Source organism: Xyrauchen texanus, chromosome 38 (genome assembly GCF_025860055.1).
Source record: "Xyrauchen texanus isolate HMW12.3.18 chromosome 38, RBS_HiC_50CHRs, whole genome shotgun sequence".
Lineage (NCBI taxonomy): Eukaryota > Metazoa > Chordata > Actinopteri > Cypriniformes > Catostomidae > Xyrauchen > Xyrauchen texanus.
Genome location: NC_068313.1, coordinates 20671249 through 20682561, shown reverse-complemented (window position 1 = coordinate 20682561; position 11313 = coordinate 20671249). Strand labels below are relative to the sequence as shown.

The window sequence follows — 11313 nt, the reverse complement described above, 5'->3', positions numbered from 1 at the left end:
AGAGAAAATCGTTGTACACTTAAAAAAACAAAAACGAATTTACTCAACGGTGCTGCGGCATCGCGTTAGTAGATTAAAAAAAATTCCGGGTCAAAAGCCTAGTCGTTGTTCTGGTGGCCATGTGTATCATAGCAACCTTGAAACGTATGCCTAATAAGTATCCAAGATCTTTATTGTTTATATACAGTGCTGCTCACTCTGTGACCAGCAGGTGTCACTGTTGGCCCAATTTAACGTAGCTATACTGATACATTTCTTTTTAACTCAAAATTCAAATGCTTCTAATAAAATAATTGAATAACCCTTCTATGATTTAAGTTTCTCCCTAGAGAATCAGTAGAGTGTTTACCTGTACATTTCTTCTAAGTCTGATGCCAAGAAAAATGCTCAAATTCTCCAGACAAATACCAGCTGTTAATTTCTGGACAAGAGAATCCCAGGAGAACACACTGTCTGAAATAAATTCACATTTCCAAACTCTTCAAACAGCATCTCAATACAGCTGTTCATTCATCTGATTCCTGTTGTTGATGCAATTAACTATTACCTTCTTGCTATGCCATTATAAATTTAACAATTTCTTTTGTGTTCATGAAAAGAGCTTTCAAAGCAATGTGTGAAGTCTTTTGTGTGCAGTCGAACGCATGGCAGGCAGGCGATCAATGTCCCTCAATCTGAGAACAATCAATCGGAGGGTGAATAAAGGGAAATGAGACCAATGCAAACAAATGACTTTTATTCACTTATATTTGTAATGCTGAGATGGTTGTCCTGTCCATTGATGCACTGCCCGAGAACTAAAGGTGACTAAAATAACTTGACATTATCTCTGTGTGGACAAGGATGTTAACACCACAAAAAAAAAAAAAGAAAAAAAAAGAGAAAAACATAAGCATTTTTGACATATGCGGTTGCATGTTACTGGGAATGTTTTCTTTCTGGTTCAGCGCTAAGAGACATTTGATTTAAAAAGATAGTTCATCCAAATATTTTTAATCCTGTCATCATTTGCTTAATGTCTAAGGTGTTTTTTCTATACAAAGAAAGTGAATGGTGACTGAGGCTAACATTTTGCCTAACCTCTTGTTTTGTGCTCCACAGAAGAATGACATTTGTCTGAGGGTGAGAAAATTATGACTGAAATATGAATTAGGATTTTGGGCAATCTATCCCTTTAACAGTTTGTCATTGGTAAAGTTAACAAGTAACTATACCTTTAGGATCACTAAAGCAATTAACAATTGTGAGCAAGCAAATGAACAAAGAGAAACCATGAGTTTACCTATTTACCTAATATAGAAACATGTAGGAGTATCTGATGCGTCATGACGTGTATATCAACTCTATATGAGGAATGAAACCAGTTGCGACACCAGAAGGAATAAAAGCTAGAGATGCAATTTTGTCCTGTGGAAACAGGTTAGAGCTGAATTAAGAAATAAATTGGATGGAGAAGGAGAGTATGCTGAGAGAGATAGCGGCGGGACCGTTGGGATGCACCTGGGCTGATTGGGCTGTGAGCTTTGCTCATCTCACATGTCTCCAGCCATGACATTTTGGTCTCTGAACAATTCACACTCATTATTATGAAACTATCATAGAGACTGGACATCTTCATATTTGAGCCCTAGAATTTACATATTTTTTAGTAATATGAACAAGTGAAGATTCAGTAAACCCAATGATAGTGAAAGTGATATTTGTGAGTGTTCTAAAGCCATATCACAGTTCTTTGTACGGAAAAGAATACAATTCAATTGTCACTGAAAATCTGGATATTCTGTTATGAATAGGACTTGCGAGTAAATAATGACTGAATTTACATTTTCAGGTGAACTAGTCCTTTAAGAAAAAGACATATAATAGCACCATATTCATGTAATTTGAAGCATGCTATCCTAGTGACAGATTTGAATTTCTGCTACATGAAAATTTTTAAATTTATATGTAAGTTTGGCAATATTACTTCGCCTTTGCCCACAAGATAATTCCTAATCTAATTTAAATTGCCTAATCCATTTCTGCAAAATCAGTCAGTTTTAATTTGAAACAGTAACTGTCTCGCAAATGGGTTTGATTGTTTGTTGACTCTCTTTAAACTTTTTGAAGATGTCTCGGTGTCTCTAAAGATGCCTGATTACATCTTTAGTGTTTGAAGAGTTGAGGTTGCCCCCATAGAGCTGTCTGTGCAAATTTGCAGGTCTGTGCATCTGCTAAAAACCCACCTGCACGCCCAGCTTTGCAATTGTTCATCAGACGCCTAAAACACACACACACACACACACACACACACACACACACACACACACACACACACACACACACACACACACACACACACACACAACGATGCCCTGTGAAGGAATCTGTATTTGTGCACCTAGAAATTTACAGTGCACTGACATCCAAACTATCGAACAGACAAAACTTATGCAACACAATGCCATTTATTTTCATCAGGCACTAACACAGTATTGAAATATTATGTAAAATTGGACTTTGTTCATTAGAAATGCAAAAAAAATCAAAATCGAAATAAATCAACATGGGTGGTAACCACTAATGGTTCTCCAAAATGTAAAGGCAATTTATTACAATTTGGCACTACAAGTTGAGTATAACATCATGCCTAATAAAATTATTTCATTTTGGTATCCAAATTCAGCATCAGCTGTGGAATATTGATATATAACCATGATGGTTTCATTGAATCATCCATTTTGTACCTTTAAAAGGATTCTCACTAGTTGTCTTTCTTTGTAAAACAAAGAATGAATCGAAGGCATTTCCTAAATAAATAAAATTTCTGGTTGTAAACTATCTTTTATATATATATAATTTAAAAAGAAATCCCTGAATATATACTACTTCTCCTCTGTCTTTTAATTCATATATGTCTAGATGGAGTGAGCCTGGTGGTATTGAGTTGATTTCATCATGCATTGAGTGGTACAGATGAATGTAAGACCTCAACTTAACTGAAATCATCTGATGATCTGATTTCAGATCTCGCTCAGGTTCTCTTTGGACTTTGATGGACCTGATATGCTGACATGTTTTTCAGTGATATGCAGTGAACAAACTTTTTTTGCCCCTTTTTTGTTCGGCTCGTGTTCTGAAGAAGACGGGCCATTGGAAATGTCAAAATAGGGATGAATCATAGTTAATTTTATAATGCAAATTTCTTAGCCGAGAGTTTAATCTTCGACTATTACTCAACTTTGTGCAATTTTCATATCCAAGAGTGAAACAGTCTGAATCTAAATCAAAGGAATGAAAAGCAAAGTGTAGAAAAAACTAAAATAGTATTATGAGTCTATAACAATAACTAAAATAACAATTCTCGTGTTCCCCATTCAATAGCATCTAAAACCCTCTTACATGCACATCAAACATTCAGAAACATCTCAAAAACCTTTTTAATAGAATATCACTATTATCAAAAACAGATCATAGATGTTTTTGTGTTATGTTCTCGTAATATTTAACCCCTCAGGGCAATGGGACGGCAACAGCACAGAATTAATACAAAGTATTTTGGCACTGTAAAAATGTTCTTTTTGAGCAATAGTGGATGGAGTCTTTGTTTCTAGCGCTCTGTAGCTGTCCGCTCTCTGTGTAGCATACTCTGTCTATGTCGTGGGAAAATTACAACAAAAGAGGAATAATTTAAAAAGAAATTAACAGCACAGAAAGACAAATATACTGCATAGTACAAAGCCCCTCTGCTGGGTGTCCTAAAAGGAGTTCATGGCAGAGGGCAGTAAGGACAGTGAGTACAGAGACCAGACGCAGCTCCAGGGTTGAGTTGAGCAGCACAGACATCTCCATGCATGGGAGTTCAGTGTCTCAGAAAGCTCTTTATCAGAAGGGAACATTGTATTTGTCAATCCAGAGTCCGATTTCTGAAGCAATCATTGCCGTAACCATCATCTGAACGTCCCAGGCCCACCAAAGCCTGCATTTAATGCCTACCCAATAGGAACTAGGCATAAAGAGGTTATTTATGGTCACTATTGTTGGTGCCCTTTTCCCACTCTATACTCTCCTCGCTGTTGGTGCGAGAGGGTCCCGGGGGACTGGCTGGGCATACTCGAATGCCCTGAAAGCGCCGGCACTCCGGGCAGATGCGAATGTGACTGCACCCCCTCGCTACCAAGGCGGCCTCCTGCGCCAGTCTGTGGGAGAGAGGTTCAGGCAGCCCAGTGCCCGTGCACAGCTTGCCATTACTGAGGCTCGCCGCAGCCGCCCGTGCCCGCCGCTCATCCAGGGGCATAGGCTGCAGTCTCAGCACGCTGGCTCCGCGCCTGCGTCGTAACTGCAGGCTGTCCTGACACAGCACGATGCCCTGCAGCTCTCGTAGCATCTCCTCGCACATGGACAGCTGTGAGGCATAGACAGGGAGAAAGAGAGGGGCAGAAAGAGAGAAAAAGAGAGGCCGGGGGGTCTCACTGACACTATGCACACAGGGGGAGGCAGGAAGCACAGCCAGAACTGTTATCAAAATAACACTGGTCTATACATGGCACGGTGGCTGTTTACCTGAATGATATACCACAGAGAAAACTAACAAAACACACAAGAAACATCCTGAGGGTGCACTTGGCATGCTAAGTATATGAGCAATCTGAACAAATGAACTTTTAGGTGATTTTTTTTTAGATATGCATTAAGAAAAACAGATAAATCAAATTTTTAACAAGTGAGTGGAGGGTATGTAGGATCTATTGTGTTTGAGTCATTCTCTGTATGAGGTGCCTTTTCTGTCCATGATTTGTCTTCTCATTTAAAACATGGACAGAATTTGGATTATGATTTAAGACTTTCAATTTAACTTGTTAATTCAGTGTGATTCATTACCTAAAACATCTGTCTGATGCATGTGTGCATAGATCTATGGAAAAAGTGCATTAGTGATTGAGGAACGTCTTGTTCAATATGGAAATAAAACAAACAATATATTTACTTCTAAAGACACTCCACATCATTGTTTTACTTGTCTGCCACAACAAATTTGAATGATCTAAATTATGATGTGTTTTCTTTATAATTATTTTGACAATTATATATTGAATTACTTTTATTTGGGGATAATCTTATTACTATATTTTTACAAATATTGATTATGTGGTTAACTCAGTTAATTGATTGACATGTCATTAATTAATGTCAACTAATATTATTAAAAATGTTAATTGATTGACAGCCCTAGATTTAAGTTTAGAGGTACATTTACACAAAATTATACAAAATATTTTAAAATAAATATTTTAGAGGCAATGTGTGTTTTTCCCATGTCCTCGGGTGCTATATGTCACATAATGTAATGGAATTGCATCATAAAAAGCTGGACTATTATCAACATTTTAAATGACATTTTTAAAACACAAAATCCAATCTCTTGATTAGGATTCATTCAGTAATTATCTAATAAATGAATCCTGTTTTGTCTTTAATCGTTTATTTTCCCCAACAGTAGAATGTTTCATACCTATTCCAAGTATCTCTTTTCACCCTATTAGTATGCACCAATGACAGTTTAAACAAATGAATCCAACCAACTATGAGATCAATTTCCTGATGTGACTACATTTTAAGGAAATTAAACAAGGAAAATCGATAATTTTTTTATGCTGGATCTTCATATCCTGCAGCAAGCCATGGGGTCGAAAATGCACCACCTACAAAGAATGATAGTTTCTAGGAAATGTAGTGTGTAGTAGGCCTTTGGTTGGTGGGGCTATCTTGTTATTGGAGCACATGTACATGCACCATGTACACACAAATGCTTCATACATATACACTCATATACATACATGGACACATATTTCCTAACGATAATATACAAAATTTTAACATTTTCCCATGGGGTTGATTGAAGTTTTGTGACTTGAAGTATTTATTAATCAAAAGATCTTTTAACCTGCACTGGCCCAACCACTCACATTCACCTGATGTTGAGCCAATACAATTACAAATAAATACACATATAAACACACAGAAATGCACACACATGCATGCGCGCACACACACACACACACACACACACACACACACACACACACACACACACACACACACACACACACACACACACACACACACACTCACACGCACTTCTCCTCGCTTTTTCAAATGACCATTTTGTTTGCTTTATAGACACACAAAATCATACCTCAGGGAATATTATATTTACACACTTAAACTAAATCATAAAGACATGTACCAACACTGATCACGCATTTGCACCCTTCAAAAAATAAGTCATGTTTTGGCTTCTACTGAAACGTCAAAATATTTATTTACTAAAAATAACAGTGTTTATTGGGAACAATTCAGTCTGACACACACAGTCATCATTTTGTTTCAAGGAGGAAAATAAAACACAAAACATGAGTTATATTCCATTCAAACTTTAAAAATGTGTCTTGCACCTTTACTGGATATTGGTTTTGACAGTGAAAGCCTGTGTAGATCAGTTTGAGATATTCTCTTTGTTGTGCTGGTTGTGAGTTGCAGGATGGAGTGTAGGGGGTTCAGGGAGGGAGGCGTGAGGGCGGGGAGAAGGACAGATAGCAGAGGCAGGTAAAATAGCCCTCTCTCACCTCTGTTTCTGGATTGTGACGCAGCATCCACATAAACTCCAGCACCGCCATGAAGATGGCCACCAGCAAACCACACACCAGCACCACGAAGATCCCGCCAATGTTCTCCATGCCTAGACCTGGAGAAACACACATGCTTTGATATTCACTGACAAAATTATACAGTGGCCCTAAAAAGTGTATGGACACTTCCTTTAAACCTTTGATTACTCTGCTAGGATACCTTTGTGAACTTTAAGGGAATTTGTTTCATACATCGACTAAAAATCACCTTGGTTAAAAGTAATTGGAAAATGGCTCAAAAAATTGAAGTAAGTTCTGAGAAAAGAACTAGCGTCATTTGTTTGCAGATGCCACAAAGTCCACTAAGTTAAGATATTTTGCATCTAGTGTAATGACATTTATACATTTGTAAGTTAAATGCCCCAATGTGTCCACAAAATGTTTTGTGGCAACTGTATGTAATAGATGGCAAATGACAGGTGGGCAATGTCTTTCACCTTTCGCACGATGATCCTCCTCTTTTGGACACTTGCCACCATCCCACCATTTCCTCTTCAGGATCTCCAGTCGGTTTTCCTCCTGTAGTTTGAGAATGGCCAGGTCGAACTCATCTCTGTAGACTGAGCCTGAACAGTCACAAATATTCATCTTAGAACGGTCAAAAACCAGGACTGAATCTATCTTTCCACTGTGCTATGCCCCCCCATTCTTACTGTGCTCATTTTGCTTATTGTAAACTAAATCATTCCATTAATCATGTTGATTAAAACCTCTGTTGTTGGAAGCTCCAACATGGCTTGGTAAAATCAATTTCAGTGCAAGTTACATTCAGTCAGTGGATTCATTTAACTTAAGCAATTTAAGATTAATTTGTAAATTTCTTACAAAAATATATTCATGTAATAAGACTTGCAATAAAAAGAACAAACTCCACAAAAACAAGCCTCTAATCAGTGTTTTTTCTTTAGCAACTCTTAAGAGTTCTTGCGCTCACCCAAATGCATGCCAATGCCATAGCCCTTGGTGTCCAGCAGGCCTCCGATCTGGGTGAGGTTGCAGTTGCGCTGGCGGTAATACTCATTCATGGTGCTCTCCAGCAGATAGGCGTAATTGGTGTTGAGGACTCGTGCGATGCCCTCCTCTGTGCTTTTCACAAATACACTGGGCTGTTTGGAGTACATGAAGTTCCACATGCGCTGGTACGTCTGGTAACGAGAGTTCTGACCACAGGAGAGAAAATACTAGTTAGACCTTTATGGGAATCGAAACCAAACAGGCCTCCATTTCTATTCGCTCCACAACCTTTGTCTAGATTCCTGACAGCCAAGAGATTTGAGAACAGATGTTAGTATCTTTAAGTCTGTAACATAATCTACGCAAGACCGTGATCATAGTCACTTCTAGCTAAGCAAGCTTGATTTCATGCATCACTGCATTCTGAAATGTGTCATTCTCAGTGTTGCAACAAGGGACGCTATAGTGGACATTAGTGTGAACTGTTGCCATCTACAGTGAATTTTCACTTTCAAGTCAACTACTGTAATGGCGGAGCAACAAAAGTCTGAAGAAAGGTTTTGAATGTAACTCTATACCCCTCTTGAGTACTAAGGTTTGTTACCACCACAGTAATGCAAGAATGCATGTTAAATATATTAAACTGAGCTACGTGTTGGCTAAACACTGGCAATGCATTGACCAAGCACTTGCATTTGATATTGTGTTTCCTACTTGTGTTAAGTATGTTTCAGGCCTTATATGCTGTGAAACCAAACAGTCCACTTGCCCAAAACATACTCTATGCAAGTACATGAATGCAGACACTTCCACCTACGCAAGCTTGATTTTTGTACTCCATTGCATTCCCAAATGTGTCTAAATCGCAATTCATAACAGCGCAAGTATGTGTTGCGTTTTCAGTGTTGCCACAAGGGGTGCTATAGCGGACATGAGTGTGAACTCTCTAATTCTACGGTGAGTTTTCTCTTTCAAGTGAAATACTGTAAAGGTGGAGAAACAAACATCTGAAGTAAGGTTTTAAGGTAACTCTATCAACCCATTGAGCACTTTGGGGGTTTGTTACTGTCACAGTAACAGAAGAATGCATGTTAAATGTTCAACTGGGCTCAAGTGCTTACATTTGCATTAGTTACTTCTTTGTATACTGTGAAACCAAACTGGCTACCATTGCTAAATGCTCCTTAAACTTCGTTTAGAGTCCAGACAGTTGTCTAGACCAGCCGTCTAGCAGTCCTGACTAGATCTTTGAGATCAGAAGATATTATCATCTTTATATAGTATGCCAAGAACAGGCTACCATTGCTACTTGCTCCTCAACCTTCATCTAGAATCATGACAGCCAATCACTGGAGCTTTGAGGCAAGACTGATTGTATTAACCAAGGATTTGGCAGTTGATAAGCTGACAGTTTGACATGTTGATGTGATGCCGTGCTGCCCTGCATATGTGAAACAGTCTATGCTCGTTGAGGGGTGGGTCAAGAAATGGCCCAACCGGCACATCAAGGAGTTTTAATTAGTCTGTGCTGCCCTCTGGAGAGGGAAAGACATCGAAGAGCATTGATAATAAGACAGCAAACAGATAAATCCCAAAGCAAGGAAGAGCACTGGTGACATGGTCAATAAACCTGTGACAGGGCATTGATTTGAGGGCAGGGGTTTTAAGTTTTCTTTCTTTCTGTCCTTGGAGATCTCACCTGGAAGAAGGTCATGGTGGAGCCACCATGCATAGTGCCATATTCAATGGCCGTCTGGTCAGCCAGATCGTCTACTGACTCAATGGGCACCTCCATTCTCTGCACAGTGAGAAAGGCTGCCAAGTTGGCTGTGTAGGAAGAGATGATGATCAAGGTGAAGGCCCACCTGGAATGACAAAACAGCTTTAGATGTGAGGAACAAAACAGAGAAGCAAACCTGACCCAACATCAAAAGAGCTGGGAGCTACAGTGATCTTCGCATTTGAATGAGAAATTTAAAGACTCTTCCGAATACTGCATGCCTGTTCTGAATACTCAAAAATAGCTTTCCTTTAGTCTCTACTGACCTTGGTGTGCTGCAGTTGACAAGGCCTCGATAAATGACAGTACAATAATGCAGCAGAAAAAGAGGGGCCAAATGAGAGAAGCGCTGTATCACTTTTATCTACTATATCCAGCAGTAGGCAACGAGATCAGGGTAGAGGAGGGCTATATTTGAGATATGTGGGGAGATTCAAAAGGAGGGAAAACACTGCGTGTGTGTGTGTGTGTACTGTTCAGTGCAGTGGCTCTAAATTAGTTTTGTTTAAGGAACCAGATTTTACATTAAGTGATGTTTTTAAAGTAATTATTTTATGAAAGTAAACAAAGTACTTTATTTAGAACATTATTATAAGTGGTGCTTGCTTTAGCAAGGCGTGACTATTCCTACTACTCTGACCTTCGTTTAGGGACATTCCAAAATCCCTAACCCAATTCTTCTTCCGTACAAATTTCGACATCTAACTTCTACCGCACCATTTGTGCTACAGACTTGAATGATGGCCCAGATTGTGCAGCTTATGGAGGAGATGGTTGCTATGACTTATAAGCATTTGGATGTACAATGTTCACCCGATGGGCAAAACATTTGTGAAAAATCCCATAGACTTAACATTGAAAAGTAATCAGAGTGATCATATCTCCAGATCAGAATGTCATAGAGACATGAGGGTGGGCTTATTTGACTCAGGCTAGCAAGCAGTAATTCAGTAATAACTCACCACACAAACCACAGTGTGGTCATCACAAACATGTTTATTCTTGCTGCAGGTGAACCCAAACATAATGTGGTCGGGGTTGTATTGTCTTGTACCTTGCATAGTTTGATCATGGTTTTCCAAGATGCAGATGTCACACAACTAATTTTTGTTGGCATATGTTATTTAGCTAGCTACTACCATGTGACAGATGAAGATTTTGTGGCAGAATACAGTAGTATGATGGGATACACGTTTAATGTCAATAGCAAAATAATTTTCTCCTTTTTAAAAGTTGATAATCCTATTTATTTTGCTATCCAAATTATGCATGATTATATAGTTGCATTTTATTATTTGCATTTAGTGCATTCTAACAGAATAGACTAGAAGTAACCAGTTAAGGATCACTGGTGTAGTGTGCACTCTTACCATACACCACTGACGCAGCGTGTGGACAGGGCTCTGGGGGCAATGGTGGACCCTTGCTGCATGAACCCACCCACGGGAAACCAGAAACTGTTGCCCAGAGAATACTGGTTGATGAGCAGGTTACAGCGCCTCTTCAGGCAGGGGTGAGGATTGTACCACTCGTATGGCGTTAGCCTGTGTGTCACGAGACAAAAAGATGTAAACATAAATGAGCCAGGAACAATTTTAACAGTTGGGAAAGCATGAAGTCACCAGTGGTCCCTGTAGGCCATGGTTTTTGGTTCCTGGAGGGGCTATGCAAGCTTTAGCCGTGATGGACAGGACAGGAATAAAAATGCACTGCAGAATGCAGGATGCTGTTGTGTTACTCTTCATGATGTGTGACAACCACATATTATGACTCTTTTGAAAAGCTGAACACAAGCAAAATAGAAAACTCAACAGAAGCCATATTTCAATAACATAAAATGTAAAATTATGCACTTTATAGAGGAGTGAACAAACAAGAAACACAAACACAAAGGCTGAGGTGATGAATTTG

The 11313-nt window shown here is 39.0% G+C and overlaps 1 protein-coding gene across 1 annotated transcript in view; it reads right to left on the bottom strand.

The window, feature by feature from the left end:
• Positions 1–2892: 2892 nt before the first annotated feature.
• The window catches only part of grik4 (glutamate receptor, ionotropic, kainate 4), a 552444-nt gene continuing 544023 nt past the window's right edge, over positions 2893–11313 (bottom strand). The window contains exons 16-21 of the mRNA XM_052109736.1: positions 10773–10946; positions 9322–9487; positions 7603–7828; positions 7106–7234; positions 6606–6724; positions 2893–4384 (exon numbers count right to left, since the gene is read on the bottom strand). Coding sequence (XP_051965696.1) covers positions 4001–4384; positions 6606–6724; positions 7106–7234; positions 7603–7828; positions 9322–9487; positions 10773–10946 — 1198 coding nt within the window. The 3' untranslated portion in view covers positions 2893–4000. The remainder of the gene's footprint in view (positions 4385–6605; positions 6725–7105; positions 7235–7602; positions 7829–9321; positions 9488–10772; positions 10947–11313) is intronic.